Raw genomic sequence first — 27162 nt, 5'->3', positions numbered from 1 at the left:
TTCCTGCTAAGATTGCATGACCAGCAAAATGATATCTCTGAATGTTTACTTCTACAAATATTTGATGGAGTGGTCTTGACTTTGTATTCACCCTTTAAAAAATACTAAATACTTCAGCACACTAATCACATCACTAATAATATAATTTGTATTTCTTGTAAAAACGTTAGACGTTCTTCATTGAAAGCCCTTACAGTTACAGTAATTACCGGGAGCTGTAAGATGATGACAATAATCTACTTAAGTAGCCCATTCATCTTAAGTAGGCCAGCCGGGCTCTTGTCTGGACTTTGGCCTGATTACCATTGACTAAATGAGCCGCTAAGGGCATTGTTGTATTATTAATGTAATTAAGGTTTTGTTTTCATTACCGAATTCTGTATCACATTGTTTGTTAGTTCTTATTGATGATTAATGGAATTGAAATTACCAATAATATGCAGAGTAGTTATGTTTTCCATTGCTAAAAACTCTACTTCGATGAATATTAATTAAAACTACAATTGTATTCACAATTTCATTCTCGGTATGGGAATTTTTTAAAGACATCTGCACAAATTTACTTGTCAATACATCTACTCACAATGTACTGTTGTTACTAGTTAGTTGCCAAGGTATTCACCGGTTTTCCTACATTAACAACCCCCGGCTGTCCACTGTTATACATTATTCATACCTTATTGGTCTGCTAACTGCCACTAAACCTTGGAGCTGGTGGTAAGTAAATTCTACCACAGTACCATTTTACCAGCTAATACTTCATCAGTTTGGTACTGAAGGAACCGTAGGTTAGGTTAATACATTATATTTGAACACCAAAACATATTACTACACTTAATACATGGATACGAATTTCGCTAGTGATAAAGATAGTGTTTACACTATTCCTGGTTGAATTAAACATATTTCTATTATATTAATAAAAAAATACATAAATAGATCCTATATTGCCAACAAAGCCGTTGAACAATCAATATTTATTATTCTTAATATGATTTTTTTAGGGATATTGGAATAGCCTGTAGAATCAAATCTAATATGCTGGATGATGTTATAAGCTAAATTCATACCCATTCACTATCGTGCAATTTATGGAAATTGTTTTAACCAAGACAGTCATAAGACTAACACTTCAAATAATGTTTGCCCCAAGTATGTTTAAATCCAACAGAATTGAGTTTAAAAGTGGAATAAATCACGTGCAGTATTTAATTTGTAAAAATATAAAACCTGCTAATGTAAATTCAATTTACTAACATAATACCAAAATTGATGAAAAGCGCTTCACTCAAAAATCTCTTTTGTTTCAAAAATTAACAGATCCTAGTTCACAAAACCTATTTTCATTTCACAGCAGAATTGAATAAATCTACCTTAAAATATGGAATTATATTTGCTTTTAAAAACAACTATACGCCATATATTTGTCCTAAGACGCTAGGCATGAGCCCGGGAATGTTTTTTCACATTACTTCAGGCTAGACCTAGGGGTTGCGTCATAATCACTTCGATAAAACCCATTGGTGATTTGGTGGGAATTGAACCCAGGACCTCAGGGACCAAAGTCCCGCGCATTAACCACTAGACGAGCTCGCTCCCCAACTATACACCCATAGCTCTACACGTAATTACAGCAAATAATCCACAAATTAGTAATATAGCTAATGAGTTAAGATCTCATTAAACTTGTATGATAGAATAGGAATAAAATAGTGATATGTATGAGAATAAAGAGAACACAAAACGGTTACCAAACATTACTGTTACTTGTTTCCAGGTTTCAACATTCCTAGGCTGAAACCAGTTTCATGTTCCAACAACATTGTTGTTGACGTTGTCAGAGTAGAACATTGCGGAAAGCGTTGGTCTACCGCTGTTAGTATACATGTCGTGTTCTGGCACAACAACTTTTACATAGACTTGGGAAATTATGTTTCATTGGACATACTTTTTGTTATGATTTTAAAATAATAATTATAACAATCAGCACATTCATAATATCGTGGCTTTTCATGTTAAGATAGTAATAATTATCTTAATAATTACAACAAATTAAGACAGTTTTGACAACCGATGGATTGCAAAAACAAGCCCTATACAAGTGTTTTACAAATATAACGTACCCGGTACGTTATTTATTGTTCGAAAATAAAATTTAAAAAAACATTTTTTTTAAGACGATTCTTTATATAGAGTTTTTTACTGGGATAGTGATGGTAGAAATGTGTTAAAATGATGATTATATATTTATTGATAGGTTAATGATTACAATCGTGAGATTCCTACATACATACCTTATATTCATCACCTTCCATGATTTAATCATATTTCCGTTGTGTTTTAGTAGAGATTTCACGTATTTTTCTTCATTCATTTTCTTGGACGGTGTATTTTTATTTGTTCGAAAATATACCTCTAACGTATTAGAATTCAACCTATAAATATAGAACGACTAAAATTAATAGGTTAAGAAATTCTTATACCAACAATGTATTATAAGTAGGTACTATTGCATCTTAAGGGAAACTACGCACGAATTGCCCGTGAATTCTCTTTATTTTAGTTGAGAAGAAAACGTATACATATTTTCGGAATTCAAATCCATGTCTCCACAACCGATGTACTAATTTATAACCGAACACGTGCTTTTAGTTTTGGATCTAAAAATATAACCGACGCATTTCAAAAACTTTACATAACATCTATGAAAAAGTTATTCGGGAAATATAAATATCTTTATGGATACCTAATGGAAATCTCATTACTTTCCATCGAAGAAACAACTGGAAACGAAATGTTGTTTTGCAATATTGTTTTCCAGGCATGATGAATGAGAGTATATTTCAACTGGATACAATATGATATGAGAGTGATCCTGGTAAGTCTTCTACTTGTAACACACCTGATGCTGTTTCTTGTAGCAACATCCTTCATGTCATTGTTACGTTTAAATAGACATGAGTACTTTATAAATGTTTGATAAAAAGAGAAATGATCTAAATGTTTACATTTTACAAGATACCAAATTATTTTATTTCTTAAGTAATTGAATCATCCTAAACCGTTATTCCAATAAAAAAACTTATTTCATTGCAGTTTACCGAGATCAAATTTATTATTTTATTTTATAAAACCTTCTTAACTAATGAGGATATAGGTATTTAAAAATGTTCAATAACTATAACTAACAACTATACGTTTAAATAATAGCGTAAATATTGTATCCAAGTCAAAAATTACCAAATGCTAGAGTAAGATAGTGGAAGCGTCCAGGGTTAAAAATCAAAACTCGTTAAAAAGTCACCTTTTCCTAGTTTAGAAACCACATAGGTACCAATTTATAATAATAGGACTAATATATACAAAACTATGATTTATAAGTCATTAAGTGACACCTTTATGCCATACTATAGCTATAAAATTGTGTTTTGCACTTACATATTGGTTTTCTCCATGAGCCTATTTTATTATTGTAGTTCCACTCACCTGAAACAATAATTAGTAAATTAGATAGTATAAATACAAAATGGCTTTATAATCAACAACTTGGAAAAATCTTTGACCTTTTTCACTCAATTTGGCTGTAAAACTAAGTATAATGTTCACATTTTTGCTAAACTAGTAAGTGATAATGATTTCCAGTGTTTGTGGGCAACGCCGTGATATTCTCCCAACGCAATACCCGCAGTACACGCGTGGCTGTGTATTGCTAGACAACGCCGTTGTAATTCTTTTTATTACCGTACAACTACAGGATCGTCTTAAGTTGTTTAAAAGAAATTTTAAAAATAATTCGTGTAAGTATTTTTTATGTACAGGTCATATAGTCAAAATTAGGAATATAATTTTATTTTTTTTTCATTGTTTGTTCATTGTTTGAAGTCACTTCACTATCGAGTTAATTTTAAAAAGTAATTTAACCTTTAACATAAATTAAACGACCAAAAGACGTATAATATCGTGTAAACGTAGAAGCAAGCTTAAGTTTGCTGAAGACCCTTGGTCTTAGTTCAACAATGCCTTGAGTGAAACAGGATTGGAAGCATATTATAGTAGACAGGGTAGTTTATCATGTAAACACTCTTATTGTTTAGTTTACATTATATATCCCAAAGTACTCATGAACTTTTGAGAAAACTCAAATTCACACCCCCATAAACCATATACTTAAAATGTCCGTCATGACGAGAAACCTTGCGCAAAACTATCCATTATTTCATAAATTGCCCTTTAAAGTCGTAATTCCTTTCTAAAGTGATTTTCCGTATACCTAATGTTAAAAATACCATAAGGAGTAATTATTTGTTTGTATTACTGTATTCTGTTTTGTTTATTATTTTCAACTTAACTTATAGCCCAGTCAATAAATGTTTTTATCGCAACTAAATGGTGGAAAGATGGATTTTTTATATGTGATAGAACCACATGAGAGGCGTATTTTCCCAAAAGTCCCCACTTCTACCCCGTGATCTTCACCCCCACCCCCTCCAAACCTAGAAATTGCAGTGTTTTACTTAATTGATCATAAGTCAAATACTATGTAAGCTATTGAGCTGCCATTTGTTTTGTTTTGTTTCTGATTATTTTTCCTACGAGTTTTGTATTTATAACATTTATCTAAAACCAATAGTTTGGGAGGAATAAAATGTAAACTTCGTTAAAGTCTTTGTTTCAGAGTACAAAATTTTGATTTCCTCTATATATTTTTAATTAGAAATACAGTAATACCCAAATATGGTACAAACAAAAGTTTTAGTACGTCTTTGAAGGTATTATCGGTTAGTCATCTGAACAAAAAAAAGGTGATAAGTGGTGATCGATTTCGATTGGACACTCCAATCATCTTTAGACCCAATAGGCCTTATTGGGTATTGTTACACCTATTGGGTCTAAAGATGATTGGAGTGTCCAATCGAAATCGATCGCCACTTACCACCTTTTTGTATATTTACCGTCTTGTGAGTAACAGTATAAGCGTAAATATGTTTTACGTGTTATAAGACGTGATTTATTTACTTTCCGTTGGCTAAATAAACATTATCGGCCCAAAACCTTCTTAATGTGTGAATACTATAAAATGTGTACAATGTTCACTAAAGCTTGGCAAAGCGGTGACTTACGGTTTACATAGTCTTGTGGTGAGCTCAAACTGTTTGTTGACCAAGCTATGTTAACACTGGCGAAACAACGCTTCTATTTGTCCAGGACTCAGACTTTGTTTCTTGATGAGGAACCCTTTTCTAAAAGTACAATTTAATTTTTTTCATCCTCTGCAGTACCCGAAATTAGTTTTTGTGACGTTAAGAATAACTTTAATTTCTGTCAGTAGTAGCCCTATACTAGTGCTTTATATTTTCGCTCAAAAAGATGTGTAATTTCTTCAATTTGTTAAATTTGGCAACTCAACCCAATACAAGGTAGCAATTTCAAATTATCCTGCTGTAAATAAAGTACAATATTACAAAGCAGCACAGCGCTGTGGTATTTTTCCGACGCAATTCCCGCAATACATGCGTGCAATACAAGCTACAATTTAACAGTGTTGATAATTACAAATTTTAAAAACTGTTTATGTTATCAATCCCTCTTATAGCACATATTTAGCCTATCCTTATATATAATACGTGAAGGCGATTTCTACGAAACACTACTCCTCCGTTAATAATGGACGGAATTTTACGAACGATGTGTCAAAATTAAGTATTTTTTGTGTAGACGCCCCCTTTCACCAATTCCTTTAATAAAAATCCTCGGGCTTTGCCCCACAGCCCATCAAAATCCCAATGTATTTCTTATGAAGAAAAGATTTTGTTTACTTAAACGGACGAATAATTTGTATTAATTACAGATTTTCATAGTAAACACATGATACACACAAAAGCGTTCGTTTTCAGAGTGAGTGAGTTTTCAGTTTCGATAACTGTAGTGGAGTGATTGATTACACATTATCTTTGAGTTGACTCTTTTAAGTCATCGGAAATTAATGACTGTTATTCGTTTTGAAATGAAGCCTGTAATACTTTGCAATTGCTCGAATTTGAGCAACAGGTGCACTAGTGAAGTATAATACAGACTCTACCAAAAAGAAGTCTTAATAATATTAATTGAGTAACCAGAATAAAATAGACCTACTGCAATTAAAATGTACTACTGTAGTCATCAGTATTTACAAAAATAATCAAAACAAGTGCAAGGTCATGTAAAAGAGAGTATTTCCCTCATTTTTAACACAAAATAACTCGAACCCAGTCTCGCTACCCTCCAGTCATTTATCTTGTAGTTTATTATTAGGTGTATAAGTATTATTGTGTAATTGCCTTGGATTTACTGTACCTTACAAGGAGTATTAAATGCTTACAACTGAACAACCCCATTAATAAGTATACGATAACAAAAATCTATCGTTGTTGGAATGTTTAAAATAAAATTACTCCCCTTATCCTCTTATTACTTCTGAGAAGGAACGGTTTTGAGTATTTAAAACGATCCTACAGTACTTAAAGTGTTTCCTAATTTATTGTCACTGGCTTTGAGACAAATTGTCTCTGAAGACGAATAATTACTCAAGTTTTAAGTAGCCCACTTAATTCACCAAATTATTACTTTTTAGAGTAAATTCAAATAAAAACTACTATTCTCAATCAGCTTAATCACGTTTTACAAGGTTTAATTATCATAATATATTTTATCACCATTCTAAATTAGCTTTTATTGATTTCCAACAATCTATTTCTTTACTTAAGTTATTTTGGAAGCTGCATTGAAAGTAGTTAATTATAAATAATAGCTCGAGTCAGATAAAAATTGCTGCGAGCTCAAAAGTATACGATGTACGTTTTTTTTAGATAGTTACTTCAGTATCAGTTATTCATGTAGTTATACACATTTTTATGCAAATTGAAACCAGAGGTTAAATTATTCCACACCATGAAGTTTTTATATCAATGTCAATAAAAAAAACTCTATTTACAAAAGAGGCCATAAATCATTCAAACGTACAAATGATTATAAAAATAATAAAAAAAACTTATGCTTCATTAAACAATATTCTTAGCCACTTAGGTTAGGAAAACAGCTCAAGGCTTGAGTTAACATGCAAGCAAGCTTAGGTTTGCTGAAGACCCTTGGTCTTAGTTCAACAATGCCTTGAGTGAAACAGGATTAGAAACATATTATAGTAGACAGGGTAGTTTATCATGTAAACACTATCAATTCCTTAATTTAGTGGGACAGTGTAAAAATGTGATTAAATGAATACCATAGAGTAATTTAATCGTCGTTTAGTTGCCCTTTTGGTATTGGTTTTGTTTGTTTTACCAAAGTGAAAATGGATCACCTACCAAACAATACGACCTTCTCCAGTCTACCATACATGGTACTAGGTTTACTTTGCAAAAAAGTTGAATATGTTAAATAAAAAGTCTTTGTTACAATTTAATTTATATACGTATTATATTTTTAAATAGGATAAAAATGTAAACTGTATTTTTGGTAGGCCTACTTCGTATACCATTTCATATTAATTTCCGTACCCAAAATCAAACCTATACCAAAGTTCAGTAAAATCTTATGATTTTGTGTACTATTTTGTATCACGGTTCTGCGAAAGAGTATGACTGAAGCCTTCCAAGAGATCCATTATGAATGATGCATCAGATACAGCATTACACACTGAGTGCTGGGGATTTGTACGTATATTGCTTTATACGTGTTTCCGTCTTCAGTTTATCTTTCTTGAACATTTATAAATTGGATCTATATTTAAATAATATAGTTAAGAGTATTTCAATTGTAACAAAATAACAAAGAGGGTAGATTAGTGTTATTTCTACGACCTAACCAAATAATAACACTAAAATAACATATATATTAATATAAAAGCATGTTTCTTTAAAACCTTTTTTTCTCAGCACGTGTGCATCGCAGGGAAAATCTACGCATACTGTTGGAAAGATATTTTCCTGTACATGTGCAGAATCCCTTCATAAATTAAAATAGGCCCAAAGATAAGCACAACAAAAAGATTTGAAATTAAAAAAAATAACATTGGTCTTATCGGTTGTAATACTGGTGACGAAATAACAACGCAATATACACAGAAAACCAAAACAAATTGAATAAATTCCAATCAGACGTTTTATTTACAGCATGGGGTGAAAATATAGAAGCTTGTACATTACATATTTTTGGTCGAGTTTTTGACCATTGGACGACCTCTAGTTTATATTTATTTTAAGGACTTTAGCAATGACAATATTTTTTATGTAACAGAACAAAAACGTCTCTAATGTTACTTTTAAAATGATAAAAAATCAAGGTAAAACCTTTAACTGTTTGCTAAGGTTCAGTATTCAAATGGTATCCAGTGGTAGGAAATTTGAAAAAAATATATTATGGTTATTGAAAAGGGTAAGGGGTTCTTACAAGAATATCATACTGGAGGCCATTGAAATCTAACGTTTAAACATATTTCAATGTTGTACTGAACACTCTCTTTTAGAAAATGTAAAGTAAAATGTTAAAAGAGAGTATAAAATGTGCTGTTTTATTATGCAAAGTCCACCACAAAGATTACGAAGAAGATAGGCGGGTAACCCAGTAAATTTGGGACAAAACTTGGTTGGAGTGTCTTTTCATGTTGGTATATTTCATGATGTGTTTATGTAAACAATCTTTTTCATCAAGTGTTTTCAAATTGTTCTTTTACATTGATTTTACAAATATGTCACATTTATACTGAAAGCTATTGGATTGTCCAATTGTGTTTGAAGGTACTGTATCTGACAGTATTTGTTTTAATTGTCCGCTTATGGATTTTTACATCGGCACATCATCCATTATTCTCATACTAATAATTGAACACGCCTTAATTCGCTATTTTATTTAACAGTTGAAAAGTAAATTTAAATAAAATATTCATTTAATTCTTTAAGAAAAATATTTGACCAAAAGGCATTATTTTGAAAACTGATGATGCTTTTACAAAATATTTTAGATTTTAGCTCTCTCGTTGGGCTGAATTTGGTTTAGAATGGGTAGCTAAGATCAAACTAGGTTTAATTTTTCTAAAGTAACGTTTAAATCGAGCAATCAAGCCACATAATCTTGTTTTTAAAAGTAGTATGATTAGGTTTTTGCCCTTACCAATATTTGACCCCTACATAAATTCCTTACATTACAAAATCACCAGAATATACAAGATTCTTGCCTTCAAATCTGTGCGTTGCAAAGTATTTTCACTGGAGCGTAAATGTGATAGAATCCATTTGACGAATTTGTGGCCGCGTTCCTTGCCAGCGAACCCCCAAAAAACCTCTTTGTCATCTTTGTGGTTCAGCAAGCTTTACTACAACCCAAATGTATTACAATGTGATTATGGTTTTTTTTTGTAATTTTCATTTTCAACAATAAACAGCATGCCAATATTTTTGATAAGCAATATAAAGTAAATATTTTTATGTATATACCTTCATTGTAATATGAAATCGTAATGTAGCCAACCTAACGTATGAAAATATAAGAAATATATAAATATATTGAGAAGAATTATATTTTGCCTGGTAAGGGTTGCTGCACTTATCCAAAACGGCAGACCGTTTTTTTTTTTTTTTAGTTCAAAAACGTGATCATCATCCAAGACCAAGATTTGAAAGTCTATATCGACCATGGAAACGTATTATTAGGTTTATAAAAGCATTTAAACCACTGTTAAAATATTTGAATAATTGTCTTTCGCCGTAACTAAATTGAAATGGATGTATTAAAAAAAATCCATTCCCGGTTCTTACATTGAAGATGAAATTTTGAAAATAATTAACTCGTTATATTGTTGTTTTTCAAATCATCTGTTCCGTATTTTATTTCGAAATAAACAACAGCTGATTGTGAAAGTATGACGCAATCGAATGCATTATTTATGCTTCAGGAAATGTTCAACGAAGAAATCAAGCGTTAAAACAAAGGGTTAGTGCTAAATTAATTTACACTGTTGAAACTGAATTAAGCTCATGCGATGTTCGACTATTTTTATCAGATCCTCTTGAAAGCAAATTAATTTTAATAAAGAAAATTATTCTTTATTGTATATAATAATATGGTTTATTGTATTTGTTAAGATAGAAACAACATGACCATGACATTACTGTTGAAAATAGTCGTTGAGTAAAAAAAATGTATTTTAAAAGGATAATTATTTTTAATGATGTATTTATATCCAAATAGTAGCCCTAAACACTATAATTTAAAAAATGTAATATAATAATTTATTATTTGAACCCAACGGGTATCTTAAGAGATATAATGGTTGAATTTGATTATATGGGTTTAATCTCACTATCGCAGATATTTGTCTCAAAATAAAATGTGTTTTAGAAGAGGAAAAAACCTAGAATTAAAAAATAATTATTTCGATATTATTAAGTGTCTATTATACAGTTTTAAATTCTTCCGATGAAGTTTTTAAACATGTTAATCTGCCAATCAGGTACGTTATTATTGGGGATTACGACCAAATAATATGGATAAACTGATACATTCATTTAAGCTGACACTACAATGTTAAATCATACGTAGGTTATTTATTTTACCACCTGACTATATTGTTTTAATTAACTGCACTAATTGTCAATTAGTCAATCCAAACAAGGTTAATCTTGTGTTAACTAAAATGTTATCTCTTAAGCATAACTAGTGTACCTGTTGCTCGAATTCGAGCAATTGGGAAGCATTACATGCGACTCAAAGATTATAGAAATACTCACGGTCTATATAACAGTTAGATATAATCAAAATCTTTTGTAAATATCTTATCTTTTTTCAAATAGCTGATCTTGTTTTTTTAGTGTTTTTAGTGTAAGAAAAAAACTTTTTTTCTATTTCTTCTACTTGGTTGTGTTCTATGACTTTTTCTATGTTTCCTTTGTTTGCAAATCGGTTATTTCAATGATTGCTCAAGAAATGTAGCACAGTGTTAATACAGTTTTATTTTTAGCCTATCTCAAATTGTCCAGGATTTCTCGCTCTTTTCCATTGTAATAATTACACCAACCCAAGTTTCGTCTACAGATGCAATATGCCAAAGAATTTCACCTACGTACAATCTCGAAGAAGTGGTAAAAAAGGCAGAAACCAACCCATACAATAGATAAAATAACTCCATGAGAAATAATTTTAAAAGTTACTGTGATATTAGGATTTTCCACTGATTTGGTAATAGAACATTATATTGCAAAACATGACACGATGCAGAAGAAAATCAATTTTAAAATCAGAAAAATCCATTGCAAATACTGTACTTCATTTTGACAAATTCAATAAATCACAATTTAAATATTAACAGCTGTTGCATTAAAAAGTAGTGTAGAATTATGCATATGGTCGTAATGTAAACAAATTTGAAGAGGCAACTTTAAAGGCTTCTGGGGCAGAGCCCCAAGGGAATTTACCTCTTTCCTCTTTTGATGGCTCATCTACAGACCAAGACCTTTCTTTAGAGACCCCTACCAAGTTTCTACGCCCAGCCGTTCTCTCAAATTAGCTGTGACAAAACCCCCGTTTTCCTCCATAAGAATAACATGGGATGGGAATTTAAAGGCCACGGGGGCAGAGCCCCAAGGGAATTCACCATGTTTCTCTTTTGATGGCTCATCTACAGACCAAGACCTTTCTTTAGACACCTCTACCAAGTTTCTACGCCCAGCCGTTCTCTCAAAATAGCTGTGACAAAGAAAAACAGTTTCAAATTAATATATAGATAATTTCCAAATTAGACATTATGATTACTTTGTCAATAATAAAACTATAAATATTGTTAGCTGGTTAGGGTTAGTCTATCATAGATTTATTTTCACCAACCATACAAACATTTTAAGTTGCCTAACTCCACAACATATTCCAATGCAATAACAGGTCTCATTACCAAGTAAGACAACATACAATGCATTTGCCAGGATTAGCATGCAACATTTAAAACACAAATAAATGTAATAAGATTATTGTAGAGTGAGTTATTTAATATGGATTTGTCTCAAATGGCTAGTTTTTACTTAATTATTATGTTTTACTCAGTAACTGCGGTTTTTAGAGGAAACGTGAAATAATTTCAATTATACTTTCTCTATATCCACCCTCATTAGGATATCTTAAAAACAATTGTCTTGCCGATTTTAAATGAATACTATTACAATATTTCTAAACTGATTAAAATGTGTACCTTGACTAAGTAGGAGAATCCTTATATATAATACGTGAAGGCGATTTCTACGAAACACTACTCCTCCGTTAATAATGGACGGATTTTTACAAACGACGTGCCAGAATCACTTATTGGTCACACAATCGCCATCGATCAAGGTTCTGGTGTGTTAGGTTAGTTTAGCCACATCCAAATTATCAAAAAGCTACTGACGTTTCTCAGGAAGAAACTGGTGACTTTCTGATTGTTTTGATTGGGTTAGGTTAGGTTAGATGGTTCCACATCCAAATTATCAATAAGCTACTGACTTTTCTCAGGAAGAAACTGGTGACTTTCTGATTGTTTTGATTGTGTTAGGTTAGGTTAGGATAGATTACCTGGGTCCACTTCCAAATTATCAAAAAGCTACTGACTTTTCTCAGGAAGAAACTGGTGACTTTCTGATTGTTTTGATTGTGTTAGGTTAGGTTAGGTTAGATTACCTGGGTCCACATCCAAATTATCAAAAAGCTACTGACTTTTCTCAGGAAGAAACTGGTGACTTTCTGATTGTTTTGATTGTGTTAGGTTAGGTTAGGTTAGATTACCTGGGTCCACTTCCAAATTATCAAAAAGCTACTGACTTTTCTCAGGAAGAAACTGGTGACTTTCTGATTGTTTTGATTGTGTTAGGTTAGGTTAGGTTAGATTAGCTGGGTCCACATCCAAATTATCAAAAATCTACTGACTTTTCTCAGGAAGAAACTGGTGACTTTCTGATTGTTTTGATTGGGCACAGTAACCAATCTGCTACCTAGATGCTTAATCTATTTACATTTTATCAGATTTAAATACGAGTAATTTCATTCAAACCTCTCTACTATGACAACCATATTACAGCCTCGGCTTACTACAGCATCTAAAGCACCCTGAACTCGTGTGTATTCTTTGTTGAGTAAGGTTCTCCCAAACCTTCTTATTTTAATGGTAATTTTTTTTATAAAAGCCCCATATAAAACGGAGGATTAGGATAAATTTGTTTTCCTTCTGCTTAAACGATTTTGATTGAAATCTAGCATAGTATAGCCTTCTTAACTTTGGACAAAATAACACGACCCCCAAACACTGTAAAAAATACGGTTCTATAATTATTAAATTTTTTATAATTTTCCCATTAAATAACTCATAGTTATCCCCACTGTTTACCCAGTATAAAGATTTAAGGTTTTCTTATAAATGTAGTAGGATGTTTAACTTTAATTACAAGTTAATGGGAGATAGTATGTGCCAGTTTGCTGATACCGTTTATTAAAGTCAGCAACGCACATTTAGGGTCCAAAGAAATGAAAGAAGGGTGTAGAATGGAGTGAGATGGTCTGTGGAGATTTGTTACTGACTACAACCAGCTGTTTCTTGGCAGGACCATTTTATTTAAGTATTATTACATTAAGCCTAACGATTAAGGACAGCTGGGCCTTTCACTGATTAAGTATCCAGTGCTGGAGATTCTGAACAAAACGTCTTCAGGATGGTGTGGAAAAGATAGGGGTTTTGAGTTGTGAGATTTTTGAGGACCTCTGTAGGTCTTGCAGAATTTGTGTAAAATTGTTTTGGAGTTTGGAAATACAGAAATCTTCTAAAAGTGGTGAAAAACACTTCTAAAAGAATTTCGAACCAAGTATAAATTTAGAAAGGCTTGACGTGTGTGTTGAACTATACCTTTTCACATAAAATATAATAGAAGTAAATGAAAAAGTTATACCAACTTATGAGCTTATTTTGTCCCTAAGCAGTGACTATCCATAAATCTTACAATTTGGGATGGTTTTACATAATAAACACACTGTATAACAAACATTCTGACATGATGACCTACAAAACAAGAAATTCAAATTTACGAGATCTTCCAATAATGTGTCTAACGAACATACCCTGGAAGTCTTCTTCCTCTAAGTTAAAGAAAACTAGGCTTGAATAATTTCTACTCTGTTTGAAAACAAATTAGAACGCAGTTACAGTACCTTGACTGTGAATGGGTTTCATTGCTGTAGAAAATTAAACTAAATGAATTTGTGACAGAACTTTACCTGTACAGTGACAGCATGTATGTCCCCCGGAAGTATCCATAACGGATCCACAGAGAAGTGTACAGTAGGACTGAGTCCAATGACGATCCTGGACACAAACATCACAAACACAAAACACAAACGGCTGGCTCGGAGGCTAAGCAAAGAATAGTCGCGACATTTAGGGTTCGCCGAGTGAAGTGGTTAACTAATGAGAGCATTGTGAGAGGAGGGCACTGCCCGGTGGTTCCCAGGCCTTGGAGGAACCCCAGTGACCTGGGGAGTGAGCCGAGGTGGAAACTGTAGTGAGGAGACGATAATGGTGGCGGATTGTTGAGAATGGTGGAGGATTGTTGAGAATGGTGGAGGATTTTGAGAATAGTGGAGGACTTTTGATAATGGTGGAGGATTTTGAGAATAAAGGAGAACTGTTGATAATGGTGTAGGAGTTTTGAGAATGGTGGAGGATTGTTGAGAATGGTGGAGGATTGTTGAGAATGGTGGAGGATTTTGAGAATAGTGGAGGACTTTTGATAATGGTGGAGGATTTTGAGAATAAAGGAGAACTGTTGATAATGGTGTAGGAGTTTTGAGAATGGTGGAGGACTGTTGAGAATGGTGGAGGATTGTTGAGAATGGTGGAGGATTTTGAGAATAGTGGAGGACTTTTGATAATGGTGGAGGATTTTGAGAATAAAGGAGAACTGTTGATAATGGTGTAGGAGTTTTGAGAATGGTGGAGGATTGTTGAGAATGGTGGAGGATTTATGAGAATGGTGGAGGACTTTTGATAATGGTGGAGGATTTTGAGAATAAAGGAGAACTGTTGATAATGGTGTAGGAGTTTTGAGAATGGTGGAGGATTGTTGAGAATGGTGGAGGATTGTTGAGAATGGTGGAGGATTTTGAGAATAGTGGAGGACTTTTGATAATGGTGGAGGATTTTGAGAATAAAGGAGAACTGTTGATAATGGTGTAGGAGTTTTGAGAATGGTGGAGGACTGTTGAGAATGGTGGAGGATTGTTGAGAATGGTGGAGGATTTTGAGAATAGTGGAGGACTTTTGATAATGGTGGAGGATTTTGAGAATAAAGGAGAACTGTTGATAATGGTGTAGGAGTTTTGAGAATGGTGGAGGATTGTTGAGAATGGTGGAGGATTTATGAGAATGGTGGAGGACTGCTGAGAATGATGAAGGAGTTTTGAGAATGGTGGAGAACTGTTGAGAATGGTGGAGGATTTTGAGAATAGTGGAGGATTGTTTAGACTGTCGAGAATGGTGGAGGAGTTTTGAGAATGTTGTGGAAAACACGTATCCGTGATCCAAATTGCACTGGCAAGAAAAGGTAAACAGAATAAATCAAATACGGAAAATATCTAACAGACTATAAGGCAACACGGTCAAAAGGTTATACGCATGAGACTAAGGAAAAATTGTATTAGGAACTATATCACACAACGTATAAGAATTTCACAGAAATGGCACTATATTCCTTAATTTTTCTTAATGTATGTTACAGATAATGTACGGGTTGAGCTTAGCTGTGTCAAACTGTTGTTTCAAGGGTAGGAAGTTGGAGGAGGTGGAATTGCTTCCCCTACAAAGTACAACAGACTACATTTTGTGAACGAAGAATATGAAGAAAATGTCACACAGACCAAATTGCACTACGGAAAAGCACCAAGATCAAGTAAACTATATATGCCAGGGACTAAATTTAACAGTTATTAAAAAGCACTACTCACAAAATAATAAACATATTAATTGGTAGTACAAAAGTTTTGTTTTGTTACGCTTTCAGTTTAAGCTTTCTAGAAGTTTATCCAAATATATTCTGAATTCAAAAAGGAAGAAGTGCACACTTCATCTGGACATTTCCAATATGAATAAAAGTTACTTACAGACAGCGATAGTATCACTATGTACCAGAAGTGGTCTTCACATCATTGCTAAAGATGCAACATTTCGATCGGTATCGATCAATTGTAATGTCACAAGCCGAAACATGTAAACAATGGTGCCATAATTATGCTATTTATTGTCGGATTATTAAGGTATGTAAACCAGAAACCTATCCATCACAATTTGAATTATTGAAAAACACAACACTAAACAGATGTCTGAAAATACTGAAAATAATTCGGGAGTTTATTTGTTGGGCAAGTCCGATTGAATCACTTCAGTGGCCGTTATAGCAGCTTACCCAATGTAAGTGAAGAAATGAAATGTACAAATGAGGGGTTAGGTTAATGGCCCAGAGAGTATTGGGACTTGGGGACTTTATGTGGTTACATTCCAACACACATTGGAGAGTGGCGTTCAATGCTGCAGCTTGCTGTACGTACGTTTGAGCAAATCTGGCCTGATCAATTTGTAAAATACTGGGAACGATTCCGTAATAATCTAAATTTTAATGCTTTTGGAGTGTGTAAGCTGGAATTGCAAAATGATAGTTAAAAAGTTGTAGAAAGGTTAAGTACTATGGGCCTGATTAGAAGATTTCCGAAAGATTATGGGGCCGTGGGGAGCCTAAACTAACCTAATCCACAGTCGATATAGCAACCACAGACAAATTAGGTTACTATATTGTCTGTGCCTAACTTATCCATTTCTTCTAACCTTAACGTAAACTTCTAACATTCAACTCAACTTGTGCCTTTTAATCTTTTCTAACCTAGCCTAACCTAACCTTAACGTAACCTTCTAACATCAACTCAACTTGTTCGTTTTAACCTTTTCTAACCTCATTGATTAAATGCTATATATACATATGTATGTATATACAGTAGTATCAAAATTACTTAAAAATTAGAAAATAAATCGGTCCCGGGCCAAAGTCTTACGGTGAGACCTCCGATAATATGTAGCTACTTCCCTATAGGGAAATTCGCTAAAATGGAAGACTGTTAGGGCTACACAATCATCACATGTTTCATTTACTGCGTGGGGGGAATAACTTAGGGGTCCATACATTACATATTTTGGTTGAGTTTTCGACCACTGGACGACCTCTAGTACTTATTGAAACAAGGTTGTTTAATGATTATCAATATAGATGGTAGCAATCCTTTATTACATAAATTCATTACCAAAAGCTGCATTTATAAATATTTGCTACAATTCATCTGAGTAACGTATCCTAAGGACCTTCTGTGAATGTTTGACCAGACGTATCACACCAACCTTTTTTGCGCATTTCCCAAATCCAGTCCTTCTCAAAGAAACTTAAATCCCTTTTCACTCCTTGAATAGTGTCCTTCTGTCTATATCCGTGACGCTTTTCTATCACCAGAGTGACGCATTTTTTTTTTGACCTAAGATAGCTTAGTTCCAATGCGTCACAAGTCTCTTTTTTGGTTATACGGTAAAACAAATGAGTATTTGCATTTGGATCATTTTTTGCCTTAAACGTTGCTAGAAGTCGACTGCCAAGGTACATATTTGTAATTTTCCACTCTTGGTCTCTTTTTACACTAATACCATAAGTGGGTAGCCTATAACAATCTTTTAAGTCATGTTCTAGCGCATGCGGATAATCAGGAAATTCGTCGATAGTTTTTCCGTCAACTTCGTACTCAGGTTTGGCTGGAAACAAAAAATTATGTTAACAATTCTTAGACTTAATGAGACACTCCATCAATAGTTTCTGAAGTGGTGGCGCAGAAAATGGCATCAACTGCAATTGATCTTTTGTGTCGTGTGAGAGCTAAACTCTGTATAAGTAAAAATAATAAACTATGTAACATAATGACAAAACAAACCTCGAGTTTATTTCACACTACATTTTATAGGTTTAATAGAGTTTCTTCTGGTGAAAATAAGTTAAACCTAAGACATAAGTTATTAAGAGGGTTTTATTTTGCCTTGACTGTACATTCTTCCCAGACCTGATCTCATAATCCTTTCGTGCTGCGTGCTACATATGCCTAAATTAAATTTGATTTATATAAACAATAATGGAGATTCACACTAGTTTTAGTTAAACTGTGTGGTGATAATTTGAGGTAACATATTTTAAATATATAACAACAACCCATTCAGTTATCAAAACACTATGCTGCAAATTAAAGAAATTTCATGAAAATATTTAGAAAATTTAGAAAGTCATTCCATAAAAAATTAAACCCCTCTTAAAGTTGTACCGGCGGAAATAAAAAATTGGTCGTTAACAAATTTGGGCTTCTTTTGAGTTTAAAGCTAAATCGATCCAAACATTGATATTCCTATCCTAACCTAACCTTACCAAGCCTAACCTAACGAAACCTAAACCTCAGACCTGGTAGTTGACCTCAGAAAACATTACTTGCATCCCAAATCACAAAAACGACACTGTAGTGATTGATACCATAGATTAAACATGCTGTTGACACTTAAGTTTCACAAAGCTCGTAGGGATTAGGTCAGATAAGAAAGAGTACAGTCAATGCAAACATTTCGCACCACGGCCTCATTGGTGCACCAGGCAAGGGGGAGCAGTTTACCTCCTCCCCTACCAGGCAGCCTGAAGTTCAATTCAAGATGACGGATTATATGGATTGAAATATAGGTCGGGATTGAACATGCCTCTATGTTCAAGCTCTTGACATTCTAAAACTAATTTGATTCCGATGATTGTGTGCTTTTTGTGCTGTAACATGTCAGACCTTGCAATGGATGGGGGACGTTTAATTTTTAACTTTTATTTAGGAGCTAAAATCACATGTAAAAAAGACTAATTTGCGGATTTCCACAATGATTTTGTAAATTATTAAAGAAACAATTACAGTACGCAGTATAATTTCCTCCAGTGCATAGTTTGGGTCTTTGTGAATATTTTACAGTTTATTTCAAATCGATAAACAATTTTACCACGAGGTTCTTTTTTGTAGGACCATGTTTACGCGGTAACCAGCTGTGAGTGTCATACAACAATCCGTACAACAGTAGATTCATTCGACAGACGATGAGGTTTCTCGGATTGAAAAATGAGCTAGTAATTTATTTTTGTAGCAGATTCAATTTGTTTTAAATATTTTGTCTCTGATACTAGTGAACGAACCTTTAAGGCATTGCTTACCTGGAATGAAATCATCTGGGATTCCCGTGAAATCAGTTGCTTCGATTAGCATAGCTTTGCATAGTACTATGCAGAAGAAGGCCTGAAAATGTATTTCAATAAGACAAATAAAATACATCGTTCTGGTTAGACACATCCTATATAAAACAGTTTGTATGTAGAACTCGGATGCATGTAGCCCGTCGAGGATATAGGCTGCATTTCACCTGACCGAAAATGGAAACCCTCCCACCCCTAGAACCTCCTCACCCCCCACGCATATCTACACTTGACCGGTAAATGGACTGTACGCAAAATGGAAGACACCACTTAAATAAACAGTCTCATTTAACCTAATGGTGTTGAAAACCACTACCGCTCCCGCTCTTCGTGCATAAATGGGGCCTAGGGGCACACACACCGGAGCGGTGCGGCGGAGCGGTAGCGGCGGAGTGGTAGTGGCGGAGCGGTAGCGGTGGAGCGGTAGCGGCGGAGCGGTAGCGGCGGAGCGGTAGCGGCGGAGCGGTAGCGGCGGAGCGGTAGCGGCGGAGCGGTAGCGGCGGAGCGGTAGCAGTGGAGCGGTAGCGGTGGAGCGGTAGCGATGGAGCGGTAGCGGTGGAGCGGTAGCGGCGGAGCGGTAGCGGCGGAGCGGTAGCGGTGGAGTGGTAGCGGCGGAGCGGTAGCGGTGGAGCGGTGCGACGAGCCTGGCATATGTGTTTCTTGTCTTTTCCAAATTTTAGGCGTAACTCAGTCCGTTACAATGCTCACACATTGATTAGCAGTGCAAGCCCAACTGATGGCATCCTCAATACTTCCCTCAAGCTTGTTTACTCAAACTGGTTACTGGTTTGAACGCTTTGTTCCCCTCCATTTTCCTTCACATATTCCAGATCCCAAACCCATTCAAATCCAAAAAATAATATAGTTGTGTGACCCGGTCACAGAATGCTTAAGTGTCTAAAATGTTAATTCTACCTTTTTCTGTTGCTGACTTTGTTGATGGGTCATAACAGTAAGTTGCTGTAGCTCATAATATGTCTTCCGATAAGTTTGGCTTAGAAAAATCATCGTGTATTCAACAGAAATTAGTAATTTAGATCAGCGCAATGGGTCTATTCTGTTTATTATAGTGAATGATTTGACCAATTAATTCATGGCTTAATTACATTAGATTTTCCGTAGCGGCAAACCTACACCCAAAGCTTATAACCTGTTGCTTTATTGAACTTGTATACAATCTGTTCCATAATAGAATAAAATTTGGAAATTACCCTTGGATCCATGTTAAAATAATAACGCCCTATGTTAACTGGCTATACAGGTTTTGTACAAATTATTAAATACCCTTTAAAATGTGTGAACTCAACAACTTACCAATAAAAACAGCAGAAATTCGTCCATCGCGAAATTATGTTACTGGTGAGAAATCGAATTGCGGTTTTATACTGTGAAAACATCTGTCTCAACAAATTATCATAATGACAGTCATGCATAGGCATTTGACGCACAACTGTTGTACGTAGGCTAGTCAAATTGAGGAAAACTCAAACTAATTGTAAAAGATACTAAGTAAGAATTTTTAGATGCGGAATGGGGTCCCGAACAACATATCAAAAGTCTATAAGAGATTAAATTAACTGTAATTTTTTTCAATTATAAAAAATTAAAGTTAAAGTCATTTAAGTGCCGATGAAGGCAGAAATAATTTTGTTGTGAAGGATAAAGACAGTAGGGGTTTGTATTTTGTTTCTTCTACACGTGTTATTGAACTGCTAATATGAAAGTTCTTAGTCCATCCAAAATTACACAATAAAAACATTATACAATGCATACAATAGGATATGCGTCTTTTATAAAAAAGGATGACATTTTTATTGATATATTTTTGTGAAATTCCAATCAGGCAAATGGAAATTCACTTAGTCTGCAGGTTTTTATTTGGCATTTTTTAATTCTAATTTTGTAATTTAGATATAGTAGAGGAGTTTGTAATATAAATAAATCACATTGTCAGTTGGTTATTATAAATTAGCTGGAAATACCACGAACACTTGGTTTCAGAAATGAGTTAGAAATACTGCGCGAAAATGTCTTCGGAATTTGCTTCCAAGCATGTGATCTTCGTGATGACTAGGTTATAGGCTACACCAAATTAAGTTTGAGCCAGTCCAGATGTTGTTAAGTTTGGATTGCAAATAAAATGGAACACTAAGCTAAGAAATATACATGAAATAGTACATTTCATCACTAGGGTCTAAAGTGACTCTTTTTGACCCGAGGTCAATTACGATCGAGGCGAAGCCGAGGGTTGAAAAAGACACTTTTTGCCTGTAAGGTGAAATATATTTTTTGGCATATTGCATATCCTTATATATAATACGTGAAGGCGATTTCTACAAAACACTACTCCTCCGTTAATAATGGACGGATTTTTACAAACAACGTGTCAAAATAAAGTATTTTTTGTGTAGACGCCCCCTTTCACAAATTCCTGTAATAAAAATCCTCGGGCTTTGCCCCACAGGCCATCAAAGTTGGAGTTTCTCCCATAAGATTAACATGGGGGAATCTAAATATTTAATTGGAAACTTTGTCCCCACTAATTTGAGAGAACGGCTGGGCGTAGAAACTTGGTAGAGGGGTCCAAAGAAAGGTCTTGGTCTGTAGATGAGTTATCAAAAGAAAAACTAAGCAAAATCGCTTAGGACTCTGCCCCAGAAGCCTTTAAAGATCCCTTCACAGAGTTATTTACATTTTGGCCACATGAATAATACTTTTTAATGAAACAGCTGTTCATTTTTAAATTGTATTTCAAACAACACACATATTGGGAGTTACTGAATTCTACCAAATAAGTATTTGCAATATTATTTTCTGATTTTAAAATTGATTTTCTTCCTTATCATGTTAATTTTTGCAATATAGCGTTCCATTACGAAATCAGTGGAAAATCCTTTTATTACAGAAATGCATAAATCATTTCTTATTGAACTATCTTATAACTTATCTATTGTACGGGTTGGTGTCTGCCTTTTTCACCACTTTTGACCTACATTTTATCATATTATTCTACACATATCAAATATTTATGTAGACATATTTGCTCTTATCGTGTTTAATAAAATCCAAACATAGAAACCTTGCCTAAAATGGTACCCATCTTGACAAATTATTTGCACCTGTCTATATTACGAACTTTGGCGCACTGGGTTGGTAACATTATTGAAAATAACACGACATTTTGGCTGTAAAATATGGTGCAAAGATAAAATACTATTTAAGCAGCTACTGTCATGACAGAAAGGTCATATTCCTTTTAAACTAAATCACATAATCCTTTATAAGATACGTTGACAATATGTAAACGTAAATATATACGTAACAGCCAATTTACAGTATTTTTGCTGTTTGAAAATGTCCCATTGCTCATGCAAATATATGTCATTTGCATTATTTGTTGCCAATGAAGCCGCAAGACCATATAAACTAGGAGGCCCCTAACAGTTAAAGAATAAAAGCCAACTTCACTTTAAGTATTCCACTACACCTAACATTCCGTAGAGAGATATTATTGACAACTTTATGTTATTGATAAGGCTGAGACAACTAACTGACATCCACCATGTCAAGGAATTCCAGCTTTAACAGTAACCCCACAATCAATTTCTCAAAACTGTGCTAGAGGGTTCATTCATTGGCACAGAAGTACGATATGAACTGACGCGATGTGACGAAGGAAAAATCAAACTTACACTGTAACGGAAATACCTCCCTTTGAAGTTAGAATATGCCTTCCCAAAAAATATTTTCTTTTGAAATAAAATCATATTACACTGATGAAATCACGGAAGTAATTAACTACAAAAGATCCACCAATACGATTTTAATACTACAGTATTTAAAGGTTTTTCCAAAGGAAGAGATACCATATAACATACTAATAATAACTCCGATGACGTACGGTATGAGGAATATTTTATTCATTGAATGATCAAACAAATTTGGCAACTAATGCAATTAATGTCATTATTGTTTTACACTTATTGCTAAATGCTCAAAATATGTATATTTCACCCAATTTATCGCAGTTAGATTAATTAACTTAAGCCTTGAAAGTAACCGTCGATTTCGACGGGTTTCATCTAGTTCTCTGAGTAATGTGAACCAAATTATTTGTAAACCAGCTGATGAAACTGCTGAAGTGCCAATGAGTGTAAAAGTAACAACTTTATCAAAATGTTATGTACATAAGTTATGCTATAAGTAACGGATGTTTTTACCGTAGTACTCATCCTGGACCCGGGACCGATTTTTTTTCGCTTTGAGGTCCCTAGAGGCCAAAAACACCATTCGTTCAAATTCATATATATATATATATATATATTTATATATGTGTCCGTTAGCGCGATAACTCGAGCAAAAACGATCCGATTTTGATGAAATTTGGTAAAAACGTGTAAACCTACGTTTATTCGAACTAGTTCGCGAACCAGCATGGTCGGACTATAGGAACTGGGGTTTTTGGGGGGTAAAAATGCGTTATTCCCATTTTTGACTCAAAATACATAAAATTTTGCAATTTCTTTCCAAACTATTTTGTAGAGCTTAAAAAACAAATAATTTAGTATATTGAAGCGTTATAATGCACCTAATGGTTACGGAGAAAATTCCAAAAAATTGTAAATTTAAAATTCCCATGTTATTCTTATGGAGAATAAGTAAACTGTTGTAGTTTGCTTGTTTATTAACATATTTTGCCCAAATTTGGAAAATGTTTTTATTTCTTACTAACTATTCAAATTTTACATAAAAAACACTTTTACCCTCCCTGTTGCAGCAAACCTAAGTATGTGTTAAACTGAATCTATTTAAATAAGGAATGTGATATTTTTAAGGATACATTTTAGTGTAAATCCAATCAGGCAAATGGAAATTCGCTCAGTCTGCAGGTTTGCTGCGGCGGGGGTATTTTTATCGTTTGATTTGTTTTTGAGACTTGTGGTAATTTTTATAACTGTTACATAAATTGGGAATCTTAATAAATAGACCAATTTTGTATATTATTTTGGTATTTAATAATGGAAAATACTTAAATCCTGTTTTACAGATATCCCAATATATCAACGTAATTCAGAAAGAGTTATTTATTGTGTATTTTTTTACTAAAAAAACTTACTTGGTACCTCTAATATGGGAATCATATAAAGTATAAAAGTTAAGTAAGTATAAAACACACATATATGTAAGCCAGTAAACTTTGAATGTGAGATAAACTCAGTATGAAAGATCGTTTCCCGCTGGTAAATTTCCTAATGTTTACAGAGAAGGTATCTTTTGTGCACGGAAACCTTTTGTAAGCCTAATGGCTCTTTTTGCGATGGCAAAGAGAGCTATGATTTAACTATGAAACAGGCTAATAGTGATTTTCTAGTACAATTTTGTCTAACATACGATAGTTATGTGTGCGTTGGAATTGATTTTTTTTAACTGTGTGGGAACTAAAGCTATTATTTAACAATAAACAGGTTAATAGTTTTTATTTACCAGTACAAGTTTATTTTAACAAACGATAATTATGTTTCCATTGGAGTTGCATTTTTTATAACTGTTTGGGAACAAAATTAACACAGTGATAAGTAAACATTTTACTATTTTTGCACGTTTTAACTAGAGCAAGTCGTGATAAAAATTATATAGTAATAGACTGATAACAATTTCTGTATTTACCTAATCTAAATCAACAATTATTTAATTAATTGAAAATTTCACAAAATTCAAAGGGACTCAAAAGGATGAATGTTCTACATATGTCAATAATAAGTTTTTAAGTTCATTCATAACTACTTCATCTACACGCATTTTATTTTAGACAACACACACATAAAATATTAATTTTAGGGGATAGGGCAGCGTACTACGTAATTTATCGTTACATGTTGTACTAATTAATGCAAATTTCATTATAGTGATAGGAAATAGTTGACAGAAAGCAAATGCTCACGATAACATTATACATTGGAACACTAAGAAATCTGAAATGTCCCATATATTCAGCTGGAAAAGTAAAGTAAGATAAATGAATACGAGATGACTTCCATTTGGAATCCAACTCTTTACTTTTTACTCAATTTCCGTACGATTTCCATCTGTACTTGAATTTTGTTCAACTCAGGAATTCGTTTAGTCATGTCACTATAATTATATTCGTTTATATCTCATTTATTGTTTACATGCTACTATGTAAAATATTTAGTACTTTAGTATTATACCAACTACTGTAGACCAAAATTGGTTACCCTTAGGTTAGTTTAGGTTAGGTTATCTTCAGGTCATCTTATCCTAACCTAACCCAATTTTTGTGTGGTCTGCATACTACCAACGTACCGAATATTTAATATACATACATGAATACATCTGCATGATTTTCCTGAATACGTTTTAACTAAGAAATAGCAACAGTTTTGGCTGCGAATAAAAGAATATCAGAGATATTTAGACAACCAATGAATACCAAATGGATTCCGCGCAGGGCTCAGTTGTTAAGTATCATTCTTCAAGTTCAATAAAGATAATACAATTGTGTGGGAAATATATTCAAGCCTTCAAGTTCCTTATGCAAACAATTATTTCTATGCAAAAATACAGTCAACAAATGAACATAAATCAAAAAAGATAATCCTCTACAAAATAGCAAAAAGGTTTTTAGAACCAGTAAAAAGTGTATTTGAATTAGAATTTTACTTTTTCGTGTGAACTTAAAATATTTTATATGCCAAAATCAACAAATACTCAAGAAAATACCGTACTTAGACTAACGAATAAGAATACTTTTATTTCTAAAACTAGCTGTGTACCCGTTCTACGCACGGGGATCTTATAATATTCAGTTGAAACCTTCTTATATAAAGAACAGCAGTTGGTTTGCATATTTTAAGATATGCTGGCCAAACTATTATACATAGCTTCATTTTATGTTGTTTTTTGTTGTTCCGGATCGGTATGACAATCAATAAAAGGTTAAATTACCTCTGTGTCTGCCGGTCGATCCTATAACGGTAGGCTTACTTTTATTTTTACTATCTGATCTCGTTTGCATGGCTCAATCACGTCCTGGTTGAAGTTCGTTCGCTACGCTCACTCACCTGTATGTTGGAGCTCGTTCGCTGCGCTCACTTTCCTTCAGGTTAGCTCGTTCGCTACGCTCACTTGCCTTCAGGTTAGCTCGTTCGCTACGCTCACTCGCCTCCAGGTTGCAAATTAGCTGTTGTCATAAATGTAAAAGAAATAATAGTGCTAGTGCTGCACCCTGTTGGTAATCCTTGTAACTTTAATGCTATTGAACATCACAGAACAGAACCAACTTGTTTAATTGAAACAGCTGTTAAGATTCAATAATTTCATTTCTCATAAGGTTAACATGGGCTTCCAGAAATTCCACGTCAAAAATCGACAAAAACTTGATTTTCAAGGGTTTACTGTTAAATATCTAACTGTCTCATATTCGATGAAATACGTCTAAAACCATCTCATATATGTATAGTATTTGGAAAATAAGTTTCAGGCGGGACAGTGCTATAGTTATTGAGGAGTAGTTGTAATAAAGTGCGTATTTTAGCGTTACCAAGAGAATGACAGATAGACAGACAGACAGACAGACAGACAGACAGACAGAAATTGAGATAAGGTTTGATTCGGTTTCTCTGACCTATGAAATGTAAAAATAACCAAAAAGTTCATTATTCTAAGCAATGTACAGACAAAACTCTAATTTTATTTATATAGATTTTAAAACCCGCAGTCTACATACTCAAACCTACTAGACTATCATATAGCCGTTTAAATAATCAAAACAGAAACATATCTATTGACCCTTTCAAAAATCTAGTAA

General features: G+C 33.6%; 1 protein-coding gene and 1 long non-coding RNA gene across 2 annotated transcripts in view; both read right to left on the bottom strand.

Moving 5' to 3' along the window:
• The window catches only part of LOC128995987 (uncharacterized), a 151446-nt gene that overhangs the window by 85034 nt on the left and 39250 nt on the right, over positions 1-27162 (bottom strand). The window lies entirely within an intron of this gene.
• LOC128995986 (uncharacterized) lies at positions 17307-20676 on the bottom strand. The gene is made up of 3 exons (XM_054421089.1): positions 20649-20676; positions 19296-19377; positions 17307-17824 (listed from the first exon to the last, which is right to left on the bottom strand). The coding sequence occupies exons 1-3, from the start codon at positions 20673-20675 to the stop codon at positions 17379-17381; spliced, it is 555 nt and encodes a 184-aa protein (XP_054277064.1). The 5' UTR covers position 20676; the 3' UTR covers positions 17307-17378.

Source organism: Macrosteles quadrilineatus, unplaced genomic scaffold (assembly GCF_028750875.1).
Source record: "Macrosteles quadrilineatus isolate MER2022 unplaced genomic scaffold, UCM_ALF_1.0 Scaffold_5__1_contigs__length_97177068, whole genome shotgun sequence".
NCBI lineage: Eukaryota > Metazoa > Arthropoda > Insecta > Hemiptera > Cicadellidae > Macrosteles > Macrosteles quadrilineatus.
Note: the sequence above shows the minus strand (reverse complement) of the source record. Positions and strands in the feature narration are given on the sequence as shown.